Source organism: Eptatretus burgeri, chromosome 10, assembly GCF_056783735.1.
Source record: "Eptatretus burgeri isolate ZD-2024b chromosome 10, Ebu_testis_v1, whole genome shotgun sequence".
In the NCBI taxonomy this organism is placed as follows: Eukaryota; Metazoa; Chordata; class Myxini; order Myxiniformes; family Myxinidae; genus Eptatretus; species Eptatretus burgeri.
The window spans coordinates 3,910,985-3,938,158 of record NC_140970.1 but is presented as its reverse complement, the minus strand read 5'-3'; the positions used below and the strand labels follow the sequence as shown (position 1 = coordinate 3,938,158).

The following is a 27,174-nucleotide window of genomic DNA, read 5'->3' as shown; positions in this document are numbered from 1 at the left end:
CACAGACAGAGACACAGACAGAGACACAGACAGAGACACAGACAGAGACACAGACAGAGACACAGACAGAGACACAGACAGAGACACAGACAGAGACACAGACAGAGACACAGACAGAGACACAGACAGAGACACAGACAGAGACACAGACAGAGACACAGACAGAGACACAGACAGAGACACAGACAGAGACACAGACAGAGACACAGACAGAGACACAGACAGAGACACAGACAGAGACACAGACAGAGACAGAGACACAGACACAGACAGAGACAGAGACACAGACACAGACACAGACACAGACACAGACAGAGACACAGACAGAGACAGAGACACAGACAGAGACACAGACAGAGACACAGACACAGACAGAGACACAGACAGAGACAGAGACACAGACAGAGACACAGACAGAGACACAGACAGAGACACAGACAGAGACACAGACAGAGACACAGACACAGACACAGACACAGACAGAGACACAGACAGAGACACAGACAGAGACACAGACAGAGACACAGACAGAGACACAGACAGAGACACAGACAGAGACACAGACAGACATATTACACACACACACACACACGAAATATAGATAGAAATAAATAGATGTGACAGACAGGATGTGGATTGAGAGACAACTTTGTTAGGCCTTTTCAACCTGTGGTCCTCCAATAAGCTTTGTTTGGACTGGGAATGGGGAAAAAAAATCACACACACACGCACACACCTACCTGTACACAGTTACACACATTCGCATACACACCTACCCGGACATACACACAGACATACACTTGCACACACATCTGATGCTCGTTTTGTTTGTCCATCTCTAATCCTTGCGGTTTTTTTGTCCACATCTGATGCTTGTGTCTTGTTTGTTCATCTCTAATCCATGTGGTTTGTTTGTCCACATCTGATGCTTGTGTCTTGTTTGTCCATCTCTGATTCTGGAGGGTCTTTTGTCCATATCCTCATGCTCCGAGTGTTTGCTCAATTGGTGTGTGAAGTAAATGGCGGTTCGTTACGATATAATCAGAATCGACCAAAAGTTCGTCGAACAGAGTTCTGATGACGATGGTGGAGCTTGGGTAGTGGGGAGGAGGACGTATTGGAGGAACACGCAGGTTGTTTTGTTCGTTTCAGGTTTTTAACCTCGCCTTGTTTTGTGCCATCAGTCTAATCAAGGGTCGTCCTTCATCAATATGATGTGACTGGTTTCATCGTATCCTCAAGTCTTTCCATCAAACAGACTCCTAACTGCCTAAAACAGAATACATTTCCATACCGAAGCACTTTTACCCTCCCGATATCGATCCCACGTCCCTCGGTTACGTGTCGCTCCCTCCCAACCCCCATTCTCCGACTCTGGACCAGCGCTTCCTCAATGTGAGACAGTTTAGAAACCTGTGTTATAATCTTTGCTGTGTTCTCTTGCATTCAGAGTGTGATAGTAGTTTGTGAGTGCATATTGGATTGAAATTTGATTCTGAATTCAACCCGCTGGTTGCATCCTTATTGAGGCGTGGCTATGTCGGCGATCCGTTGCTCCTGCACATTCGGGAAGGGAGTCGTAACTTATTCAGGGTGATTGCAATATCTCCCCCTACTCGTGCAGGACACCATGGGATCTTTAATGCCGACCAGTGACTAATGCTGGCAGACGGGTCCTCCAGTTTAATGTTCACCTGATGGATGGCACACTTGTCGATGCCTCGCCCTGCATACGAAACACCAGGTTGACAATTTAAAGCTGGGTCGGGATTCAAACCCGGGCTTGGCGGCTTCAAATGCGCTTACCTCCTCACTATTCCAGCAGTGGCTGCAGACGTCTATTTTGCAGACATTTTTCTTTGGAGTGCTTTGTCGGCCATTTTAAAGCACCTTTTATGTAAGCATGCTCCACCTGCTTGCTGTGTTCTGAAACGTTGGTGTGCACGTAATTGTACGAGTCAGGATAGTTGGTTTATTTTTGTTAGCCTCAGATGAAATGGCCAGGCTATTGAAATCTGTCTGTGTGAGTCCACACGCACATCTGTTTTAATATACGTACATCTTTAATTTTCAGATCTAAGCTCACCTACGTACCCCAGCGTGCCTCTGCATTGTTAAATGCTCAATCTTGCTTCCTTTCCTCCTCTGATGTCCCAGGGATTCTGATGTCCCAGGGATTTGACTTACTGCGTTTGTACCCGTTGTAGTTTCGTTCGGTATTTGTGGTCTTTTTTTTCTTCTTCTTCTTCTTCTTTTTTGTTTGTTTTTGTTCGAGCTGCTTCATCTGGCGAACCTCCGAGCAAGTGAGCCCTGTAATGGACGTATTAATTGTGGCCGTCACTGTCCAAGCTGGGTCGATCGCTCGCCAAGATTGCCAGCACAAAAGGGGGCCACGTTTCTGGAAATTGTACGTCCCAGCCGTTACTGAAAGACAGACACACCTGCACCATCCGTTCCGTTTCATCCCCCTTGATATCCGATGCCCGTGTTATCTGTAGAAAGCGAAAAGCTTATAAAAGCTACACCTGTTGTCCGTCGACTGACTACGGGCTCTTGAGATTTGGCGGTGAAGCGTTTGATCGAGCCGCTTGTTCAATATCCCGTTTAGGGCCGTAGCAAACGTCACCTGGAAGAACCATCGCGAGAAAACGTCCGGGAAAAGAAAATTGGAGCAAGCTCATTTCGGTCCAGGAACGAGAGTATATAATAGAGATAAGTGAGAGGGTTTGACCAGGTGCTGTTTGTTGTTGGCCACTTTAGCTCTCACCTTGGCTTTGCAGCCCAGTGAAGCCGTCGCTGCTTCCTGTCCATTTTAGGAATCGGAAAGCGGGGGGGGGGGGGGGGAAAGCAAATGTTTTGCTCCAATTTAACAATGGTCGAGTGATTGTACGTGCAGCTGCGTCTTTTGTGTCGTGCTTAAATGGCACGTTACCACGGCCTGTGGCCTCTGGCGCTTGTTTGCGGTGACTGTCTCGTCGGCACCTGGCACCTGCCAGGTAGGGGTGGGCAGGGGGCTTGTCCCATATTGATCGCATGTGCCGAGATTTTGATTGGCCGAGGTGTATCCTGCTTTCGTTTAATTGTGCTGTTAAGCATAGGCCTCAGCGACGGTGGAGGGATGAAACGCAAATTTTTGTCGCGTTTTCTCTTCACACAAGGTTCATTTCCTCAGTCGTGATCGACCGTGCCGGGTTTTACTCGGGATGGCAGTTCTTTTGGCCGTCTCCACACACAGAGGCCGTTTTTGTCCCGCCGAGGAGCGAGTAAAGGCCGTGTCCTGTGTGAAAACGTCTCCGCACAGTAACCTGCTGCGTTGTTACTCAGTGTTTGGCCGCGCATCGTACGGGGTTGTCGTGGGTGGGGTGGGGGTTCAGGGCCACGAGTGCTCAAAATGCGCGCACAAAAGCAACGGTACAAAATCGACCCCACGTCGGCATCAATAGGAATCGGGAGCGTGTCTTGGCGATTGCAAAAAATAAAAACTCTACAATCCAGGGAGCTTGGCATAAGATCAAGGTGGGAAAATGACGTCGGGCGTGACGCAATTCCAGTCCTTGGTAATGGTGCTGGGAGATCTAGCCAATGGAGTTTGCTTGTATTGGCCTCTTCCCACCATCACTGGACATGCAGGCAATGATTTGGAAGTGGAAGTGTGTGTGATGAGAAGAGGAATTTCTTCATTTTGTTTTCCATTTTAAAATCCACAATGATTTGATGTCTGTCCCCGTTTTTTTGCTTCGAGCGCAAGGTGTTGGTCGTGGCTTTGGGGGAGGGGCTAGATGAGTGAAGGGGGAGGAGTGGAGACTATATTGAGCACTATAGCAATGGGCAAATCCGAAAACAAGTAAAAAAAATAATGGACCGAGTTGGTGAAATGGAGGCGGGCATTGGAGTTATTGGTTAGAGATGGGCGTGAGCCGAAGTCAGCTGCTGTAAACATGGAAGCTGTTGGCATAAGGTGCTGGCTGAACTCCCTGATTTTGAAAAATAATGATTTTTTTTTTCTTCTTCTTCATAGGAGTGCTTGGTTTGGGAGGGAAAGGAGCTTCCTCACAAGCTGTACTGCCCTTACTCGAGTGCATGAGGTGGCGCGCCAGTTGGCATCTTGCCCGCTTCTTCCTGCCTTGCCACCATAGTGTGCACGGCCTTTCGCTTGCTTGTCCAGTGGGCCTTTATTTTATTTTTTTCTTCCTCTACCCTCTGTATATCGCTATCTCCTCTCTGGTTTACTCACACACCATCCCTTCCTTATTTCACCATATCATTCCTTTATTTTGTGCCTCTGCCCAAGTCCAACCAAGCATTGGGTCATCTTTGTGGCCCTGCCTTCTGGCCAAATCTTTTCGCTGAACCAGACACAGCTGGCGAGAATGGTCTTCCATGCGAGGAGGTAAGAAGGCCACATTGGCCAGCACTCTTCAAATTATACATTTTGTGTCGATGTATTTGTTTTTCTTTCAGCCATCCTTGCCTACTTAAAGTGCCCATATACCTCAATCTCTATCATAATCCTGATAAAACAGTGTTGTTTTTTAAATTTATTATAATCATTATTTTATCTTTCCCATGTGATATCTTTTGTTTGGGGGGTTTGACGGGGGGGGGGATTGACGGGGGTGCTCCAATCAATATCTGCCTGGTTTTGCACTTTTTTGTTGAGATGGCACAAAGGTTTATCAAAACGACATGCCACCAAGGTGTTCGTGTTATTTTGTGAAAAATTGCCTGCAGTACATTTACCCAAGCAGCCAAATCACTTTTTCATTTGGCCTTTTTTATATTGAAAAGCTCTGTGTATTTTAATTATTTTGGGACTTTTTCCATGCCCAAACACATTTATTTGTTTGTTTTTTTGCACGAAGCGAACTCGCTTCCCATCGTTTGCATCCTCACGCACACATGCCCAGCTATGAACCTGTGGAAGAGCGTTTTCCAAAATGGCGTCGAAGCGGAACAATTGTGACTCGCCGTGCAATCCACCAAAGTCCCACATGTATTGTGGTGGATAATTATAATAGATGCCATGAATGAGCGAGTAGTTTTGAAAACGACTGCGGAATGTGATTTAAAAAGGAAGCAGTGGATTTTCTTCCTTGAACTATACGTTGTTATGGAGGTGTTTACTTGGTCATCTCTGCTTATGAAGACCCTTACTGTATTTTTCAGCGTACGGTCAATACTTTCTTCCCCAAAAGTCTGGGCCTCGACTTGTACTCGGAATCGACTTATCTATGGTTTAAGACATTGAACTGCATCAATGAAGAAAAAAAAATTCAAAGTGTAATATTTTCTGAAATGCATTTTACAATTGTTGATTTAAAGCACACGACAGGAAGTGTCCCCTTAATGTCGAGGATGCGTTCCAAGAAAGTACGATGTTAAGCAAAACAAAGTTAAGCAGCCAAGATATTCCCATGGACATCGTGTTATAACGGGGAGATGCATTCCCAGGGCACATTTTCGGTCATCCTCACATCACTTTAACCTCATTTAACTGCACATTAGAAACAAATATTGAACAAATCAACAAAGAACACTCGTGAAATACACAAATGACCCATTACATGAACAGCTACAGGGGTAATCACCAAAATGTAGGGCTGAAATTGCTTGTCGGGACGGGAGAGGTGCGGGTGTGAAGTGGACATATTAAGACAGGGAGGGAGACGTGGTGATGAGATACACCTCAGTGCACGCACAGGAAATATGATGCCAGTGAGAAATGTGTTTGAGCCTGCATAAAGTGAAGGATGCGTTGCGGACTACCAATGAAACCAAGAAGACTAATCGCGGTTGCAAGGCAAGTGGCCAACCATCGAGTGGTTGTATTACCATAAGTGTCAGGTGTTCATGTTGATTAAGGAGTAGTGGACTGTGACGAAATGTAATGTGCTATGAGCCAGTGCTGATGATGATTCTGTCGCTTGTTTGAAACACGACCCCGCGCTCCGCACGTAGTTTCTAAATTGAGGGTTCGTTAGGATGTCAATATATCCAGTGTTCACAATGTGATTTATAGAATTTCTTTATATACAATGTTTCTTGTTACATATTTTGTGTCAAGTGCACCTTCTGAGGGTAGTCAGCATGTGCAGAAGAGGGTTTTACATTGCAGATGCTGTTTTCTAGGAGTGGAATTATGCCTCTCAGCAGTGACGGTCTGTCGACGACAGACGTAATGACGTCAGCGAATGACCGATGATGTCTTGATGTCATTATGCCTCTCAGCGTTGACGTCACACGTCGCCATACAAACTAATGTAAAAATTAGAAAATCGCCAAAAATTCCCAAACCTGTCTGTCTGGCGCGATCTCACATAGCCTATGTTGTACATTAGACCAGAGAGCACCCGCATGCCGAAAGTGGTGACAATCCGTCTGGCAGTTTCGGAGAAGATACGTCCTCAAAATATGGCTTAGCGTATTTAATATAATAATGCTTGCTTGTACCATAGGCAGCAATGTGTTGAGTGTCGTGGAGGAATTGCCACCTCTACTCTATTGTCCTGACCGAACGATAGTTTTGCGAACTGCCGTAATTTATCTAATTTTGTCTAGTACTTCAAATAGACTCATCTATGAATGAAGGAAAGAAAAATGGGAAAATTAGGCAATTCAACTTCTACTCCACATCGACTTGGAGGCCGAAAAATACGGCTCCCCAATAATAAAAACATTATATCTTGTCGTGTTTTATGAAATAGATCCTTTGCAAAAATACAGAATCTTACACAAAATAAAAATTATTGTGCACAAGTAATTCAATGGAGTTAGGCAGGTGTGTGTAAAACAATCCACGATAACAATTGTCACCTGTTGTCTTCAGACCTTTCTGACTGAGCTGCCCAAAGTTTGACAAAAACACTGATTTTGATCGTCACTGAAACAAAAATGACTCTCCTATGCTGGAGTATTGAAACCCCAAATTTTAATTCTATCCTCCCTCTCTCCTCCAGCATTCCTGAACAGCATCCTCCACCAAAAAAGCCCCGTTTTGTCCACATTAAAAAAAAACTAACGGGGGAGGGTAAACTTCCACAAGGGCTTTAAACTTAGATGGACTTCACCATATAAATTGCTCTTTCACTTCATCATAATCTGCACCCTAGTCATATTTATGGCCTGGCTTAAAGGCATAGCATGCTGATTCATATTCTCAATCCAGGAAGATAAAAGTCTCTTCATCTTTTCCATTAAACTATACCAACATCGCATAAATTTTGTAGCAACTACGTGAGTCATGGACTGACTACGTACAGTATGTGATTGAAACAAAATTTTTTTGTCTTTGTTCTTTACAATTGTCGTTGAGCGACAACAAATAAATCAAATTCACATGCAACGGTGGTGGCACCAACACCTGACTCCATCCGTCTTAACAATTTAAATTTCAGCTCATTTCACAATTACTAATCAGTGAAAGAAACTCATGTTTCAGTGGTTGCACAGTGCAAGTAAATTTAAGTAAGTGCAAGTAATACCTTTGATTCACTTGCACTTTGTGCAAGTAAAGCTCTGAAGCCATTTTATACCTCCCTCCCGTGTCCTGCCTAACCACTATACACCAGGAGCTCTGATTGGTCAAACTGACTCAGGTTGACCAATCACAGGGGACTTTACATGCAGAAGTAGCTCACTACTTTACTTCAAATCTAGGCAATTTAAGCAACATTTGCTTCAAATATATAGTAGATTATGTCTCAATGATTTGAGACAGAATAGTGATAAGATTTTGGTTAAATTACATACATATTTGTTAAAAAATGACACTTGAACCAAGGAGGAAGTGCAGTTTGCAGTGCCACCTACATCCTGGCCATGCTTTCTGAAGCAAACCAAAACATGACTTGGGCTTGAATACTCTGTAAAATACAGCTGTAAATGGGCTACAAATACTTTCCAAGTAAGTTTCTTTTGTTAAACAATGTTCCTGTGAAAGTATAAATGATATTGTTATCCCAATTGAGGCCTTAGACGAAAAATGATAGAATCATTTGAGAATTTCATAAAGTTTTATAATGGGGTTAATAGGAGGCATTGGCCAATATTTATAATGGGATTTTTGTTAATATTCACCTGAAACATTGCTCAGATTTTATTTTTGAATATGTCTTGGAATAAAATAAATGGAAGAATTTTTGGGACATTCCAATTAAAAACAGAAAAATATTATTGTAATAAAATTTACTATCACAAGCTATAAAATAATTTTTGCCATGTTAACTCTATGCTTGAAGCCTGGTGTTGGCTTAGTGGTTAGGGTGGTGGCTTGGGATCCCAGGGTCCTGAGTTCAAGCCCCATTGGCTGCTGAATTAACACCAGGGGGTTGACTCAGCCTGTCATCCTTCCGAGGTCGGTGAAATGAGTACCAGTGTACTGGTCCCGGTGTATGCCCCGGTAAGAATAGGTGTACCATATCCCTGTGTCGTAAGAGGCGACCAGGGTTGGCGTCAGGAAGGGCATCCGGCCATAAAACATTGCCTCAAGAAAAAGCCCAACCCCTGCACAGCAAGGAAAAATGGCTGTAAAAAAGTTTTGGTTTTTTTTGTTTTGTTTTTTTTTTTTAACTCTATGCTTGGATGTCTTTAATATTTTCCTATTTATTCATATTTATTTAACTTTTTGTGGAAAGGCAAAATTTTTCATCATTCTTTTCATTGCATTTTGTATGTAGTGACTTGAAAGTAATCTTCTCACTCATTTTCAGGTAAACACTGCCCAAAATGCCTCCAAAGAAAGTCAAGCAAGCAAGTTTATTTGCATACAAGTTCAAGCGCTCTGCAACATCAGAAAAAAGTGGCCAATCTATCACTGAACATGATATACACAAAAGTCCATCTGTAGAAGCTGATGGTGCTTGTGAGGTTCAAAATGATTCTGTTGGAACTGGTTCCCCTAACACCATAAACACAGACATATCTGAAAGTGACATTGTTTCTGGGTCTCCTCTACAAAAACTTGCCCTCCAAAGAAAGCCAAATCTGACAAGGAGGCTAAGGAATATCACTTTCAAAAAAGCTGGTACACCTCCCCTGTTAGGTCAGAAAGACAGTGGCTGAAATATGATGAACAAATGAAAATCATGACATGCGAGTACTGCATTGAGCTTTATCAACATCAAAGTGGAGGTAGCAGTATGACTCAACTTGGTGGAACCACTGGAAGCAGTTTCATCCTGGGTTGCAGCACACTGCGCTATACAAGTGTTCTGGCCCATGAAAAGGCAGCAAATCACCAAAAGGCATGTGAAGCTTACTTCGCTAAGAGGGCTGCCCCATTTATATTAAGACTCCAATTGGGAAGGGCTTCAGGAAAATGGATGAAAAGGAGTTGGAGAAAAGAAAATTCCAGTTTGTTACAGCTTTATATTTAGCTCAACAGGAACTACCACTGTCCCATTTTCAGCCCCTGTTGGCACTGCAAGACAAAAACCTTAATGCCAACCTGTGTAGCAACTATGCCAATGAAAAACAGTGTAAATACTTCATTGAATATATTGCGGAAGTCGTACGAAATGAAATTGCAGAGATGTTGAAGAGGAATGACTTCTTCAGTGTACTCAATGATTCATCATCAGATCCTGGGGTTAATGAACAAGAAGTGGTTTATGCAAGAACACTGAATGAAACTTGTGAGCCTGTGATAAAGTTTTTGGCAATCAAGAAACTTGCTGGTGGTGATGCCACGAGTATCAAGCAGGCTGTTTTAATTGTATTGAAGATGATGGAAGCTGTCCAGACTGGAGAGACAGACTTGTTAGCTGTACTGTTGATGGTGCATCAGTCATGACTGGCAGGCTGAATGGAATGGTGAAACAAGTGCAGGAGGATGTTCCTCACTTAATTGGAATTCACTGCACTGATATTGGTTCTCCCATTTCAAAGGTAGTTTCTGATGGAGCAAAACTACTGGAGTAAATCAAACAGGAAATTGACAGAAGGTTTGAAAGTATGACCCTCCGCAATAAAAGTATGACCCTCCTGAAAGTATGACCCTCCTGACTACTTACAAAGCTTTTGTCCGTAGCCTGATGGAGTACTGCTCTCCCCTCTGGGCTGGTGCTCCTGCCTCCCACCTTTCTCGACTTCACGCTGTCGAAACCAGGGCTTTTAAGATCATTGGCATCTCCCGCAATGAAGCTGAGTCTTTGGGCCTCTCACTCAATCACCGCAGGTTGGTCGGTGGTCTTTCTGTCTTCTACCGACTCCTCTCCAGCCTTGCCCCCCCTGCTCTCTCTGCGATTTGTCCCAACCACATTTCCACAGGGCGCTCAAGGTCCGCCAACAACCCCATTCTGGTAAAACTACCAAAATCACGAATCACTGCTCATCTTCACTCTTTCATTCCTCTTTTTCCCGCCTTTGGAATAAACTTCCTCACTCTATTCTTTCCCATTCTTCCCTCCAGGCTTTCAAAACAGCTGTTCACCACCACCTCTTATCTTCCCCCATCCAAATCCTCGATCTTTTCTACCCCGATAATCCACCCAAGCCCACTTCCTTCAATTCTCCTGCTTTCCTTCCTGAAAGTCCCTTTAATGTCCATCTTCCCCTCGCCATGTTCCCCGTCCCATCCCCATCCCTCTCCCTTCCACAGTTCACCTGTGTCTGTTCCTCAATGTTTTGTCCCTTCCACTCCCACCCCTCTTGTCTCATGCCTCCTTGCTGTGAGTTGTGTGTTAGCTCTCATACGAGCCTCGACCAAGGTATACAAAAAAAAAAAAAAAAAAAAAAAAAAAAAAAAAAAAAAAGTGTGCTGAAGTCATTCAGCCATCTGTTTGAACCCAAACGCTGGCCAGTGGACAAAACAGAATATTCCACTTATGGCGATGAGGAGCTTGAGGTTCTTCAAGGACATTATGGTTCCTTGCTGGACAAGAAAGGATATGATTGTTCTCTGGCAACTTTGAGAAATGAAATGACTGAACTCATGCTCACTGTGAGCATTCTGCATCAGCCGACATACAGGATGACCTTCAGAATGTGGTCACTATTCCTTGTAATGAACAAAAGTCAAGATGTTCAAACCTTAAAGAACATTCTGGCCTTGTTATGCATCTACATGGTCATTCCCAGCAGCACTGCTGAAGCTGAACGAGGGTTTTCTCTGATGCAGTGAATCAAAAATGACCATCGTTCACCTCTCTCAGGTTCCACATTGACTGATCTGATGATAGTTAAGCTCTGTGCCCCGGACTTGGATTCATTTGACCCAGTGCCAAGTATCTCCATGTGGTACACTAGTGGGAAGAGGCGTCTCCAAAGGTGGCGTTCCACAATGTCCAAGGTTGCCCAGGCTGCACTTTCTACTCCAGAGGATGATTCAGAGAATGATAGTGAGGAAGATGCTGAGAATCAACAAACTCTGAGTGATCCTGAGTTAATGTAATTGAATCAGTTGGACTGATTTACTGGCCACATTTAATGAGCGACTTGAAAAATCAAGCCATGGAAATTTGGAAAAGTCTTGAGAAAACAATGTAATGAATTTTTCCTTTCATAGATGGCAAAACATTACTGTGACAAGTTTGCAGATATTAACTAGCCAAATAAATCATTTTGACCAGTATTATGTCTCCCGAACACTAATAATTAATGAGCTTTCTAATGACTATACTAGTCTCACTTTAACATTTTGAGACTGACATCCTGGGAACTTACATTGTAGAATGAATGAAGGTGCTACTTTTACTTAGCATAGGCTAGGCTGTGTTTATTACAGCGTGTGCGCTGTATACAATTGCGCTGTATACAAGAACACTAATAAATCATTTTGACCAGTATTATGTCTCCCGAACACTAATAATTAATGAGCTTTCTAATGACTAGTCTCACTCTAACATTTTGAGACTGATATCCTGGAAACTTACATTGTAGAATGAATGAAGGTGCTACTTTTACTTCGCATAGGCTAGTCTGTGTTTATTACAGCGCGTGCGCTGTATACAATTGCACCGACTTTGAAATGTCCCCGGTGTCTATCACGTCTCCGGTGTCCCCTGTCCCCCCCCCCCACCACGTGCCTCGACAGCCAATGACAGCCGTCCGGTAGATGCAGTGCGTAACCTAGACGGAAATGGTGAGAATTGATGGAAATACCCGAGTATTTCAATGGAAATTTGTGAAACTAATGTTATATTTGTGAAAAACATTTAATTTATTGCTTGACGGGGAAAAAAAACAAGAAACGCGCTCCTCTCATGTACGAACGAATGAAAGACGTCATTTCTGCCCACCATCGCATTTCGCGCCGAAAGACGTCATTTCCGCCCACCATCGCATTTCGCGCCGAAAGACGTCACTTCCGCCCACCATCGCATTTCGCGCCGAAAGACGTCATTTCCGCCCACCATCGCATTTCGCGCCGAAAGACGTCACTTCCGCCCACCATCGCATTTCGCGCCGAAAGACGTCATTTCCGCCCACCATCGCATTTCGCGCCGAAAGACGTCATTTCCGCCCACCATCGCATTTCGCGCCGAAAGACGTCATTTCCGCCCACCATCGCATTTCGCGCCGAAAGACGTCATTTCCGCCCACCATCGCATTTCGCGCCGAAAGACGTCATTTCCGCCCACCATCGCATTTCGTGCCGAAAGACGTCATTTCCGCCCACCATCGCATTTCGCGCCGAAAGACGTCATTTCCGCCCACCATCGCATTTCGCTCCGATCGCCAAATGCTGAAAGCTAAGTTCTTCTTATGCTATCATTCTTTTGTGGCCTCCTGCCATGCTGTATCGAACGATTTCATTCCTTCTGTTATATATATATATATATATATATATATATATATATATATATATATATATATATATATATATATATATATATATATATATATATATATATATATATATATATATATATATATATATATATATATATATATATATATATATATATATATATATATATATATATATATATATAGGTGCTTATCACAATAATAACAAGATTTTTACATTTCAAATATTAAGTACGCTTTTTAATTGTTTTTCAACTGAAAAAGCATAAATTGCATATTTTAACATTAGTGTACTCATTTGCTTCACCACACATGCTGTATTGAAGGACTTCACTTGTTTTAACTAGTATTACGTAACCTAGTACATTAACCAAAGTTTGAAACTGATGTTCATGATGTTTAATTAGATGCATTAGATAGCAGTAGATAATATTAGACATTAGTTATTAATTTGGTATTACACTGTGGACATTCCAAATCAAACTGATCAGGAGTTATGGAATGATGAAAAGGACACTCCTGAGATTATTTGGAAGCTTGATTTCTAGTATTTGTTATATTTTGTTGACATTTTAATATCACTGTTAATATTATTTGAAGAAAATGTCAGAGATACAGTCTTGCACTATGTCAAGGCTGCAAGACTTATTTAACTTATCATGTTCATACAGTTATTGACTCGGGTATAATAAATCATTGTAATTTGAATGTGTAGAATTCACTGGTTTGCTTGTTAGATATTAGAACATTTTTTATGGTTTCATAACTATAAGGATATGATTTATTACTAGCTCATAATGTCAAGAAATGGCAAGAGCCAAAGCCAGCATAAAACATGTTGACTTGAGATCCCTAAGTTACAATTGTATTGTGATACATACATATTTTTTGGTTTTTGTTTGCATGATTAAACAAGTTAAAAAATACAGAACACAAATGCTCCAGTCTTGAATTTTATTGAATATAACATATTGACTAGGTAATTATGTATTTCATATTATTACATCATGTATATTATATCATGCAAAACGATTTTGAAATATGCCATTTGACTATCAGTGAATCTCAACCAGTAAAAATGTTTTTTTTTTTTAATAAACTTGGCATAATTCTTTATACTTGACTCTAGAAATATATTAAATTTGATATACAATGCAAAATTCACACAATCTTAAAAAAATTACATTCTGCCTCCAATCCTCCAGTGGAATACGTGCGAAGTTTCGTGTTAATCGGATGAGGTGTGTTTTTCTATCCAAGATGGCCGCCAAACCATGTGACTTGTGATGTCACAATTTTTACTATGTATGCAGACATGATGGAAGATGGTAGTTGCAAATTTTCGCTTCGTTAGGTTATGTGATTCCAGAGAAAACATTATTTAATATTTTTATTGAATCCAACATGGCTGCCAAACCATGTGACCTATCAATTAGAAAATATCAAAAGGCACCAGTTCACCACTTGCTTAATATATGTACCAAATTTCGTAAATATCAGGGGTTTCCTTATTTTTTGGAGTGGGAGGCTACCATTGAAAAGTAGCAGGTTACCATCACCGCGAGCGAAGCGAGCGCAGCTGAATGGCCAGGGTCCAAGGCCCGAGGTGGGCCTTGAAGCCGGAGGATCCTAGATGGCTGGAGATGCATTTTCGCATGATTTCTGACATTAAATAGTTCTCATATTATCATGCTGTTGGGGTGGAAAACTCCACAAAAACAGGTGGTTAGGCCTATACTGGATGTAGTTGCATTAACATACTGACTGACTGACTGACTGACTGAAATTCAGCTATAGTGTGTAGTTAGTTCAAGTCTATGGCACATGCATGTACCATTGTACCTGCGGTACCAGTATTCAGTTGGCCAGTTCACAGCTGCTCATACTTGGCCTTCACTTCAGTGAATAAATGGCCATTTTTAGTGCAAATAACCAAGAATAATAACATGTACAAAAGCTGCTTTAAGCTTATAGGCTAATTACTTTATAAATTAAAAAGGCACAACGGGTGACCGTGTATTTTGGAGCCGCATCACTTGACAAAAGCTCAAAATGGACGAGGTGAAACACGTGTTTCGTGAAACAACAACGTCGCACTTGCGAGAGTGCAAGTTTAGACCAATTACTGATGGCCAGAAGCTTACCTCCCATGTCTTTGGACTTCTTCGAAAATCCAAAGTCAAACAGGGATTTTCTTTTCGATGCCATCATTTCGGCACCGAAACTGCGAGGCCTACAAAGTTTATTTTCTTGAGGTCATTGCTGTATGGTATCAGGGTATCAAACCAACAATCCAAAACGAGGCTAAAGCAGAGAATTCTCTTGCAGGAGGCGGTTTTAGCTGCTTGTGTAATTTTAAGGTCATTGTTGTGCTAGACCTGGCGAGAGTACTAACAGTAAAAGTAAGCCCGCTTTTATCGAAATACTAAGGTGTTTTCGTCTCGGATTTCAAAACAGGGGGTGTAGAGATTTCGTGGTGACAAAAAAAAATCGAAAAATCGGCGCTGAAGTAGGCGGCGACATTTGACATTTTTTCTCTTAGTAGACGGCTGCGGGTCACCGGTAACCGGCTTCTAAGGAAATTCCTGAAATATATCTTGAGGGGATTTGTAGTTAAGCTCCGGAAACGAAATGTGACGGACGGATGGAACCATTTCTCTCCCCCTCCACCCCCTCCCCCAACTTCATTGGTTGGCGAGGGATAAAAAAAAAACACCTAATTTTTAATGTGCAAGTAAAATTACTGTGTGCAAGTGAAATGACGCATGAACTTGCACAAGGTGCAAGTGATTTTTTTCATGAGTTTCTATCCCTGCTAATATGGGTACGCATAGAGCAGGAAGACAATAATGTACATGCTGATTGGTTGAGAGGAGACGCACTCTGATTGGCTGCCAGCAATGTCAACACTTGCGGTCACGTTTTCTGTCCAGGCGGTGCATTTAAACTTGTAACTTTTGATTCGCTTCATGGATTTTAATTTTAAAATTTTGTTTATTTTTTAGTAATCGATAACTGAATATTAAGGTCATGCTAAAGCGAATTTGCACAGTGTGGGGTATCGCTGTATATATATTTTTTATTTTTTGCATTTCGTCAGATATCTAATCATTCTTCCCTCTGCCACCAAAGGTGAAGGAGGTTATCTTTTTACCCCTTCTTGTCTGTTTGTCTGTTTGCTTGTGTACAGGATATCTCAAAAAGTTGTGGACGGATCCGGATGAAATTTTGTGGACAGGTTGGTTGTGACAAGAACGAACTGAGTAGATTTTGGTGAAGATCTGGATCAGGATCTGACCACTAGAATTTTTAAAGCGATTCTTCACCATTGAGAGATGGGGCTAAAAAGGATATATAGCACGATATCTCAAAAAGTTGTGGATGGATTACGACAAAACTTGGTGGACATGTTGGGCATATCGCAAGGACGAATTGATTCGATTTTGGTGAAGATCTGAATCCGGATCCGGATACTCGGGTTATTTAATTTTTAAACTGATTCTTCACCATTGAGAGATAGGGCCAGAAACGATATATAGCATGATAATTCAAAAATGTAGTGAGCCCGATATGTTCTCATGGATCAGGGATTGAGTGGCGGAGGTATGCGCTCTACCGAGTGCCCTTCCAGTTGTGGAAGGTTTAATGTTGTTTTAACCAGGAATTGCTGGTTTGCGGTGAGCATGTGATAATGTTGTTGCAAATTGGCAATTTGGCATTTCCCTTTATGCAAGCTGCAAAACTGGGTTCTCATATTTTAAAAGGATTTTTTTTGCATGATCCAGGGTTATTGATCACATGAATGGAACGGTCATAATTATGCTTGCGTGCAATGATTTTATATCGTAATTGTGTATAAAAATTATTGAACTCGCTCTGTAATGCTTTGTGACTAACCCAAGCCATCTTCGTCACATTATTTCCCCCTCCACCCTCGTCCTCTGCCCCACCCCCCAAAAAACTAAATGCTCCACAAGTCTTGCCCAAAAAGAAGAATAAATTGCAGACGTCATTTTGGTTAAAACACCATTTCCAATGGGAAGGAAAATGGATCATTGGGTCATCATTGACTCGTTTATTTATAAAGTCCTTGTTTCTCTTGTGGGTGAAACATTGGAGGTTTTACAGGGACACAAAACCACACCAAGCAGGAACATAACAATTTGCGATTATAATTAAATGATAACTTGGAGTCAAATGGATCATGTGTAGTCTTTGTAATTGAAGGGAATTGGTATCGTGCTGCCGTGTGGAAAGCCTCGAGGAATGAGCAGGCCTTAAAAGTGTAGGGGAGCTGGTTCCAGAGACTGGGCCAGGTTCAGTGGCTGAGAAGGCAGGGCAGATAACAGGAGAGTGTAGGTGGTAAGACCAGGGGACAGATTCCAGCAAGGACGCTGATATATAACGCAAGAAGATTAAAGAGAACCTGAATCGGCCTGCGCTGGTCTCACAGGACTTCACGACTCGGACTCGATTATACCGTAACGGTTTTCATCGTGCTCTTTAGGCAGGAACTTGCATTTGGTCAGCATGGAAAGCTAATGTTGGGCCGACGTTGATTTGATCATCCGGCGAACATTGGTGAATGGGTCGGCAGCTACAGCTGACTTGATACCCGATGTTGGCTGAATGTCGTCGGTGTCCATAAAGCCACCCTGTGCCTTTTCCTCTCAAAGCCGATGATCAACCAACCTTGGCAACATGCGTTCCACCAACCGCTACGATGCAACCCAAGCCCGATGTATCTGCCAGCTGGTTGAGGTTTTGTTCTTCAAAAACGTTTTTGTTGTCAAAATGTCCTCCAGTTTCTCAAATCAAGTCTAATTTGTATACACAACATATCTTATCATGTGTTTTCATTCCTATCATCATTTTTAATTGCATTCGCACAATGCATTACCAAGTGTGGTTCAGCGTTGCCTTTTCGATGGAAAGAGATGGCTGACCATTCCCAGATGAGATGGAAGTTTTTACTAACGCTGCTGTTCGAGTTTTGCAGTGCCAAGAGGGGGCGCTGCAACACGATGCAAGCCTTCTGTCGGATGAAATCCTACTGCACTGTGTGCACACAGACTCTGGATGTTAATCTTTTTCAAAGAGTAGATCATTGTGTCGTTTTCTGGCCAATCTCAACTTCTGGTTATCTTTATAGTTTACACTATATGTGTATGATCCAAGAGTGTTTGAATGGGTACATGATACATATGTGATGGGCCAAATTGCCATTGCATGTTACAAGTGAGGCTGTAAAGGCTGCTTGGTTGATTTTATTTTTATTATTGTTTTTATTCTTTCTTTTTTAGCAAAGATATGGGACAGTTTGTAAAGTGTTGGTAGTACAACATACATTTTTGTCATGGCGCCTCCCATCCTTTGTGCAATTGTCCACATAATGATGCTCGTTGCCCGTAAGGCAAAACCATGATTGCGAGAAATGATTGTGAAATGTGGTTTCCTTTCTCCATTATTTCATGTAACTTCTGATGGGGTTTGTGTGAGAAACTTGTCTACCAGGAGGTGTGGGTTGAAAGGTTAAAACCTTTTTCAACAGGTCTCCAGCAGAATTTGATAGCGAGCATAAAGTGTCGGCCTTGAGCGAAGGGCGTGAGGGTTAAGCTCCGTATTTTAGGTGCATGGGAGCAGTGACAGCCAATAAAGCAGAGATTGGTTAATGGCTTTCCACTCCTGATTTCACCAGGATGAGGACGCTGAGACTGACTTCTCTTGGCCCACTGTAGCAGCACGACATGGGATTGCAGGATTGTGATGGTGCAAACCATGACGTGCGGCTGCTGCGTGCTACGGATCGCGCACTGAGATTTGACTGATCGGTGATGGTCACGACCCCTTCGATGCATCAAGATTCCTATATCGGCCTACCTCTGTCATACAATGCTTTGTCATTTCTAATGGTGACAAGCACTTTTGAATTGAGCAGGAGGTAAGACTGTTCTGATCAGAGTTAAGCCCATAGCACAGCGTTTCCTCCCCTATTATCACCATCCTCCCATTGGGTTTGCAAGTGATGCATCCTATTTGTGCTATTTTTTTGTAAAATGTTCCAAAGGGGCTTCTTCTCCTTTTTTGACAAAAGGTATTTCTCATCCCAATGGTGTGGTGTGGGCACACAGCATGGGAACGAGCAGAAAATCCAGCCATTTTTACCTTCGCAAACTTCGTTTGACGAAGGTATTGTATTGACCCCTGTGTATTTATTTATTGGTAAATATGTGTGCGGACAACATTGCGCAAAAACTGCTGGACCGATTTGCATGAAATTTTCAGAGATGATGTGCAGTTACTCAAGGACGCCAGGCGAAGCTTTTGGGAGCAATCGGATTAAAGGTCAAGGTCACGGTCACGAAAAGGTCAGAATCGTTTTTTCGTCATAACGCGGTCAATTTTTTTCCGAACGAGATAAAACCAACACCAAAATGTTCATTACTCAATTCTACATTCTAGGCTATGCCACATGAAAGTGTGGCGTAATTACCCTAGGTAGCGGTTGGGGGTCAAAGGTCAAGGGGGTCACCACAAAGCATTTTTCATTGGGCAGCGTCGTGGACATTACGCAAAAACCACTTAGCAGATTGTCATGAAATTTTGTGGCCTTGTTTGACATCATGAGAGGACAAATCGATTAGATTTTGGGAGCGATCGGATCAAAGGTCAAGGTCAAGGTCACAAAAAGGTCAAAATCGTTTTTTTGCGATTAAAGTGTCAATTTTGTTCCGATTTACATCAAATTAAGTCCAAAATGTTCAGTATTCAAATCCCAATCCAGTGATATAGCGTATGGTATAGTGTTTGCAACCCTAGTTAGTCTGTGGAAGTCAAAGGTCAAGGGGGTCACCAAAATGGAGTTTTTGATTGGGAAGCGTTGTGGACAACATTACACAAAAACCACGTCGCAGATTGTCATGAAATTTTGTGGATGTGTTTGGCATCACGAGAGGACAAATCGATTTATATTTTGGGAGCGATCAGATCAAAGGTTAAGGTCAAGGTCACAAAAAGGTCAAAATCGTTTTTTCGTGATTAAATTGTCAATTTGTTTTGATTTACAACAAATTAACTCCAAAATGTTCAAAATTAAATTCCCCATCCTCTCATATGACACATGGTATAGTGCTTTTGTCAACCAAGGCAGCGGTTGGGGGGTCAAAGGTCAAGGGGGTCACACAAATTCACATTTATATCGGAAAGCATTGTGGACAACTTAACACAAAACGCAGAGAGGCTTTAATTGTTTTGGATTTGTTTGGCATCATGAAAGGACAAATCCATTAGATTTTGGGAGCGATCGGATCAAAGGTCAAGGTCACAAAAAGGTCAACATCGTTTTTTTCATGATTAAAACGGTTAATATGTTTCCGATTTACATCAAATTAACTCCAAATTGTTCAGTGTTCAATTCTCCATCTTCTGAAATGACACAAGGTATAGTACTATTGTCAACCAAGGTAGCGGTTGTGGGTCAAAGGTCATGGGGGTCGCGAAATGCATATTTGTATTGAGATGCATTGTGGACAACTTAATACAAAGGTAATAACTAGAATATATCTCTGTCTCTAAACTGTGTCTCTGTTGATGCAATAAGGGCCCTACCAAACTTAGTTACAAAGTAAAATACAACAAATTTTTATTAAAGAGAATTGGTATAGTTTGATATGCATATAGCTTCGCTCATGGTTTAGGAAAAAGGAGTTTTACTTTCTTGTTTAATTAGACGCCAATTAAAATGACGTTTTTGTCCTCGCTCGGATTTGAAAACATGATCTACTTGATCCAGGTCGTGTCTGCATGGTCAGTGACGTTCGACTGAATCCGACCCTACATGCTACAGAGTTCGGCACTCGGGACAACGAATCACCTAAAATTGTCATAATCGTAATAGTTCTAATAACAAAATCCTTTCACAAAATCCAGATCATGGACTTTAAATTTGCGAAATTCCCGAGCAGATTTAGTGGAATTTTAGTTCCTCATTTCACTCTCATGCCATGTTCAAACTAGTGGCTGCGGCGAAGGTATGCGCTCTACGAGTGCCCGTTCTAGTTTTTAATTTTTTTCAAACAATATTGCTTTGGAAGGTCGGTGTCCTACACTTGTGGGCCAACAATAAATCGGGTGCTTTTTGTTCCATGAAAACTAATTTTCTTTCCGTTTAAAAGAAGTAAAGATTCTGAGTGGTGTTGTTTTTTTGTGTGAGGAAATACCATAAAGTGCAACTGATTGCATCAAATCCATCAAGAGCTTTGCAGTGCTACATTGCATACGATCGACATGACGCCTTTAAATGCATTGGGCCCACTTTATGGTTATGCGTTGTCATAAAAAGTGACTGCACAAGTTGGACTTGCTCGTACTCTAATTCTGTTCGCAAGGAAATTTTCTGCTATGGTTCTTAACACGCACTCCTTCAGGTGTTTCTTGGGAGTTGTTACACAAAGGAAATTCGAGGCATTTTGAAGTTTTATTCCACTTGTCAAAAAAATTAACTCTGGTGTTTTGCCCCCATGTCTTTGGTGCACAACCCTCTTTTGCAAGTTACCCCAGTTTACCTCGAGCTCGTACATGACAGAATACGGTTTTGTCTCCCACCTGAGTGAGTCCGCTGTAGCAGCACGTAAAATATTGGAGTGGCACTTTGGCGCTTGTACTGAGCCTTCAATATTGCACGTGCTGCTACAATGTGCGCACACCTGCTTGGAGCAACGACACCTTCCGAAAGTGTCCACATCAGGGCCATCCAGCACTTATGAACCACGTTGACAAGGAAGTGAGGACAGCCATGTGCAAGGACTGATTTGCCACAATGAGATTTCTGAATGGGAAGTTTGGATCCTGCCATGCTGCTTTGGAACGACTGCACTTGGGCTATGTTGTATTAATGTTTCGGGATTATATGCTTTCAAAAAAAAACTCATCACAACAGTCTGTTCTTCTGCCATGATGTCAATCCGATATGAGCTTTACATATTCCATTGTGTTGAATGTAGTTAACCATTTGTCCATGCAGAGCTTGTGCTTCATATCATTATCTTTATTTTGATATTATCTCCATATTATTAATATTTTAAATGAAACTTTGAATGTGCAATTAACATTGGGGGATGCATTAAATATATAACGATTTTATATATATTTTTTGTATTTGACCCTGGGATCATGCCACAGCGGGTAGGGACTTGGGGTGACGGGTCAAAACAGAAGATTTTTAAACTCATAATTTGATAGTCTTTCCTGCCTTTCCTGGTGGAACTTTTTGCCATCTTTCAGCTTTGCTTTAGGTGGGAAGCATGGGGATTTGCGATGGCATGCCATTGACTTCGCTCTTGTTACCCTCACCAGAGGAGAGGGTATTGCATTTGGGTCCGTTTGTTTGTTTGCACAGAACTTCAGTGTTTTTTCTCCGCAACCTCTTGGTGGATTGAGATGAAATTTTCACCATCGGAGCGACTACTCATGTAGAATGTTGTAATGATGATTATGATATGATGGGTGATGTGGCAGCCATGTTGGAAAAATGGAAAAACGTTGGACCTCTGTATCCTTGAAAGCGCACCAAGGAAAGAAATTGAAATTTGGCACATAGCAAAGTGCTCCTTATGGGGAATGTGATTTTTGTTTTTTTTTAATGATAAATTTGGTGTCTTCGTTATGATGTCATTGCATATGGAGAATGCAACGTCTGATCAGTATGAAAATTTGTGAGGGTCATCTCGGGATAAAATGATCCGCAGAAGAAAAAAAACCAAGATGACTTCATCGGTCACGTGATTCGACAGCCTTTTTTAATTTTTTTTTTTATAACCTTCAAAAATCTTCTCTGAAGTGGCTGAACAGATCGAGGTGAAACTTTACACGTATGACCATATATCCATGAGGAACAAAAGATTCATACATATGTTGTCATTGGTCACATGGCTTGGCAGCCATATAGGATTTATGCTTAAAAACTATAAAAAAAAATCATCTTTTTCAGAACGGCTGTACAGATCGAGGGCAAACTTCACATAAATGTTCCCCAAGCCTTGGCTGTACAAGTTTGGTAAGGAATAATTGATGTCACATGGTTTGGCAGCCATATTGGATTGAAGAGAAATATTAAATAATGTTTTCTCTGGAACCACTTAATCAATCGACGTGAAACTTCAGAATTATGATCTCGTGATGTGGAATAAATGTTTTAAATTCCAACTTGATCGGACACATGGTCTGGCAGCCAGAATATTTTTTTATTTTTTAGATCTGGGTTATTTTTATTTTGGTTTTTTTGAATAAGGCTCACCTCATTGTGCCTGGATGGGTTTGAGGGTGGAGGAGTGGCAGCTGAAATGTGAATCCTATCTAGGTTCCTTCTGATGACTTCATCTCTGCTTTTTTCTTGTTTGGGTTCCTTCTGATTACTCCAATGCAGGACTGTGCTTATTTGGTCTTGCATTTGATTTGAATTTAATTTATCCCATTCCCATTTATCAATTTAACAAATCCCATTCTAAATTCAAATGAAAAACATTCGGGTCAGCGTCAAGTGTCCGATCAAAGTGGGACGTCTTGGTATCTGGTCATCACTGCCAGCAGTTATAAAGTGGCAGTTCTAACGATGGCTCTTATTTATTACGTAACACACCAGTACGCAAATGCCGCACAAAACAAGTCCTGGTGAGGGTCTGCAATCTCTGCTCTTTTTCTTGTTTGAATATATAAGTACTCTTGTTAAAGGTGGCGCATAAATATATTTTTTAAGCGTGTTTATTGCTGTTAATATTATTTTTATTTCAGAGTGATCCATTATGAGAGATTAACTGTGGCTCAAAGATCACAAATTCCTTCATGGTATGGTTTCGTAGTCTGTGGTGTCAAGAAATCGGAAGACCTGCCACTTTGGATTAAAAAACGAAATGCCACTTTTGATGTCACCAAAAGTATCTTTTCACACCTAAAAGTTACACCAAAGGTCACAAATGTCACTTTGGATCCATGGCATCCAAAGTGGCATTTGTGTACCATTTTGGATGTCACCAAAACCTTGTAACTGGTTCAGTCAAGGACTTAAGATGATCAGGAAAAACCTACAACAGCGAGATCACCAGAAGCATTCACTGGGTACGTGACATGCTCACAACAAGGAAGTCAATCAGATAAGCGTTGAGAGTGGAATAAGTTATCATGCAATCCAGACAGTTTTGAAGAAGAACTTAGGACGTCTTCATGTTCAGCAGTTATTTCCAGGTGCTTGTGATGAGAATGGGGTTTTGTTAATATTTCCTTCAGTGGATTGATGACTGCCCAGGTGTGTTGCATAACATTATCTGGTCTGATGAAGTTGTTTTCCATGTTGGTGGTTGTGTCAACAGATATACCTGCCATTACTGATCAGGAAATGATCCATAAATTACAGGTGAATGTTGCTAAAGTTGGCCAAAACTGCTTGATTGGTGCCGAATGACTTCATCCCAACTCGGATCTCGCATCCTCCGTGATGCAATCAACGGACAGATACTTGGAAATGCTTCAAAACTTTCTTGTTGCAAAAATTCAGCTATGTGACAACACAAATGAAACCATTTTTATGCAAGATGGTGCCCCTGCACACTTCTCTTTTCAAGTTTGTTATTGGTTGGATACCCGCTATCCACCCAGATGGATCAGGTGACGAGGATCGATGGGATTCATTCAGGATTCCTCATTTAAGGATTTCATTCAGGATTCCTCATTTAACCACATGTAATTTTATTTTATTTTGTGGGGATGGGTGAAAGAAAAGGTGGATGCCAGAAAACCCGCTAATCTAGGTGAATTAGAAAGTTCTGTCCACAATGTTTTTGCTGTAGGAGTTTCTTAGGCGTTCAGAAGAAAATGTTGAACTTTGATGTTCATAAATTAAAATGGCAATAAATGTCCTTTCAGGAAGAAAAAATATTTTGGTGATTTGTTTCCATTAACATAACGTGGTATTTCTATCTTTAAAAGAAAGACTTTATTTTGGATCACCCTGTATATCTGCCGATGCCACAGGTGTCCTTTTTTATTCTGTCCAAACTATACTCGTGGAAAGAAAAAAAAAGGCGACAGTGGGGTTGTGGGAACGAACCGGACACAAGCAACCAGGTGGAGGGATGAATCGGAAAATAATAAAAAGATCACTTGCTGGGAATGGCAAAGGTTAACAGGATGAGGTGTGGTAGAAAAGATCATGTGTGGTGATGGTAGATGAGCATAACGTGTACTGCTTGCTGTTGTTGAGCCCTGGAGTAAATCTTAGATTTGCACTAACATGGAGAGTCTGTTCCACAGATAGGAGGAAAAAAACAGTGAAGATGAGCAGCAAGCCTGGATTTTTGAAGTTTCGCAAGAAGAGGGTGACTGGAAAAACACGATACATCCTTTGATTAGACATTCCTTTTGGATTTGATTCATTGGACAATCTTAGAGGGACAAAGTGAGAATGTTGACTGAGAATGTATTGAATGACATAACATGTTTCAGCATAGCATCTCATCCTTTCCAAATTAGAGATGTTGCATTGCCGATCTGTCGTTGGGATTGGATACCATAAGGCAGAATGTAGAGTTGTTTGTATCATGGAAAATAGTGTTTTCTCTGCCATCGAAGTGGTAACTAGACATTAGGAACAAAATTGGACCCAAGGCAAGGCCTTGTAACTTATTGGTCTCTAGCCTGGAAGCTTCATGTTGTATAAGCAACTTTTATGGGTGCTTTTCCCAAACTCATTTGATTTGTTATTTTGGTTATGGTGAACTCGGCCAGTTTATCATCTTCAGGTCTGTCAAATAATTACTGCACATAATACCTAACAGAGAGAGGGGTTTGCAGAACTCAAGTGAATCAATAAAACTTGATGTCCTGGTATGTCATTGTTTGGCCAATGTAGGGGTTTAAAAAAAGAAAGAAGAGTTTCAGGTTTAATATTCAAGTTCAAAGTTGACGAGTCATTCCAAACCTACTTTTGCTTTTTCTTCAGTGCTGCCCTTCATTTAATATTTTTCTTTTGTAATGGTATGAGTATATATGACCTGCCACTTTGCTGACAGGAATATTGTTCTCTGCGCAATTGTTGATGATTACGGTGTGCCTTTCTGTGCTGGCCAGCATCACGACACTGTCTTTGGGAGCGGTGCTCCTCAATTTCCTCTTCTCTTGCAGAGGCATGACGCTGCCGGTCTTGATCAACTCATTGGGAGCGGTGCTCCACGGTTTCTCTTTCCCTAGCAGTGGCCTGATTATGCTCTTGCTGTTCAACTCGTTGAGAGTGGTGCTCCTTGGTCTCCTTGTTTCTGTATGCTGTCTGATTCCTTGCATCTCGAGCACTCATTCCAATTTGGGCTTTCTGTTTCTTCGGCATAGCTGTGATGGCTAAACTATTGGGCAAGAACAAAAAAAAAGAGTTCCTGGGAGGTCCTGCTCTTCATACAGGGCTACCCAGTGTCGCAAGTTGGTGTTTGCAGTTTTGCTATGTATGCCCATGTACCCATGCACAAACCTACCTTCCTTTTTTTTGCATTTCAAACCTTCCTGTGAGTTCCTGAAATCCACCATCATTGGTTTCACTGTAATCCGTTAATCCGTTCTCAAATTATTGGCCGACAAACAAATAGATAGACACAGCTCCTTTTATAATATAGATTCACAAAGCTATTAAGAGGAATGATAAAGCTGAACACAGGGCAGTGTTTCATGTTCCTTACTTTTGCTAACATTGAAAAGTTTCAAAATTACTGGTGCTGGATTTGGAAACCATTGCAACCATGCCCTTTCTTCATTCCTTCAACTTCCTGTATCATTTCCTCTTTCTCCCCTCTCTTTTCTCCACCAAATATTTCTCCAACTTTCACCCAACTGATCTGCTATGCAGCTGTGGAATTTACGAAATGTCATTTGTGAGTCCTTTTCTTTACTATAAGGATGCATCTTAGATTGGCCCTTCTTTTTGTGCCCAGCTGGTGGCATTACTGTTTTGTTTGTAAAATGCCCCTTCTTTTCAAATCTTTGTGATGTGTTGTATTCTCAACCTGGAAATGCTTTCTCTGATGTCCACTTAAGATGCAACTGAAGTCGAGGCTCTTGAAAGAGTAAACGACATGGTGGGTCAACGGACTGGAAGAGGTGGACTGATCTCACACATGCACCACAGTCAGTAAAGGGTACAAGCAAGCAAGAAAAGGTGATGGTTCACCGATGCTCCACCACCTGATTATATGTACTTGACAATCAAAATGGAATCGGCTCTTATGTATGGATCACTGATTTTTGCTTATTCCAAGCTGATGAGCTCAGGAGAGTGCAACATCCTTCACATCAAGTAATGTAGTTTCCAGCATACCAGTGATTGAAATAGCTTGACCTTTCAGCAGACAAGGGGATCATCTGACTAACTCCTGCTCATCTCCACAGATGCTA

The 27,174-nt window shown here is 41.6% G+C and overlaps 1 protein-coding gene across 7 annotated transcripts in view; it reads left to right on the top strand.

Annotated features, from left to right (window-relative positions):
* The window catches only part of LOC147017842 (uncharacterized), a 31,165-nt gene extending 4,405 nt beyond the window's left edge, over nucleotides 1-26,760 (top strand). Inside the window, exons 2-6 of one of the 7 annotated variants that reach the window (XM_085896875.1) lie at nucleotides 4,019-4,085; nucleotides 4,292-4,390; nucleotides 15,938-15,985; nucleotides 22,736-22,801; nucleotides 25,051-26,760. In XM_085896875.1, the coding sequence (XP_085753001.1) occupies nucleotides 4,019-4,085; nucleotides 4,292-4,390; nucleotides 15,938-15,985; nucleotides 22,736-22,801; nucleotides 25,051-25,071 (301 nt within the window). In that variant the 3' untranslated portion in view covers nucleotides 25,072-26,760. Of the gene's footprint in view, nucleotides 1-4,018; nucleotides 4,391-8,708; nucleotides 11,784-15,937; nucleotides 15,986-22,735; nucleotides 22,802-24,110 lie in introns of those variants that run through there. The other 6 variants (XM_085896876.1, XR_015062164.1, XM_085896874.1 and 3 more) reach the window with 6 other exon arrangements.
* Nucleotides 26,761-27,174: the final 414 nt, after the last annotated feature.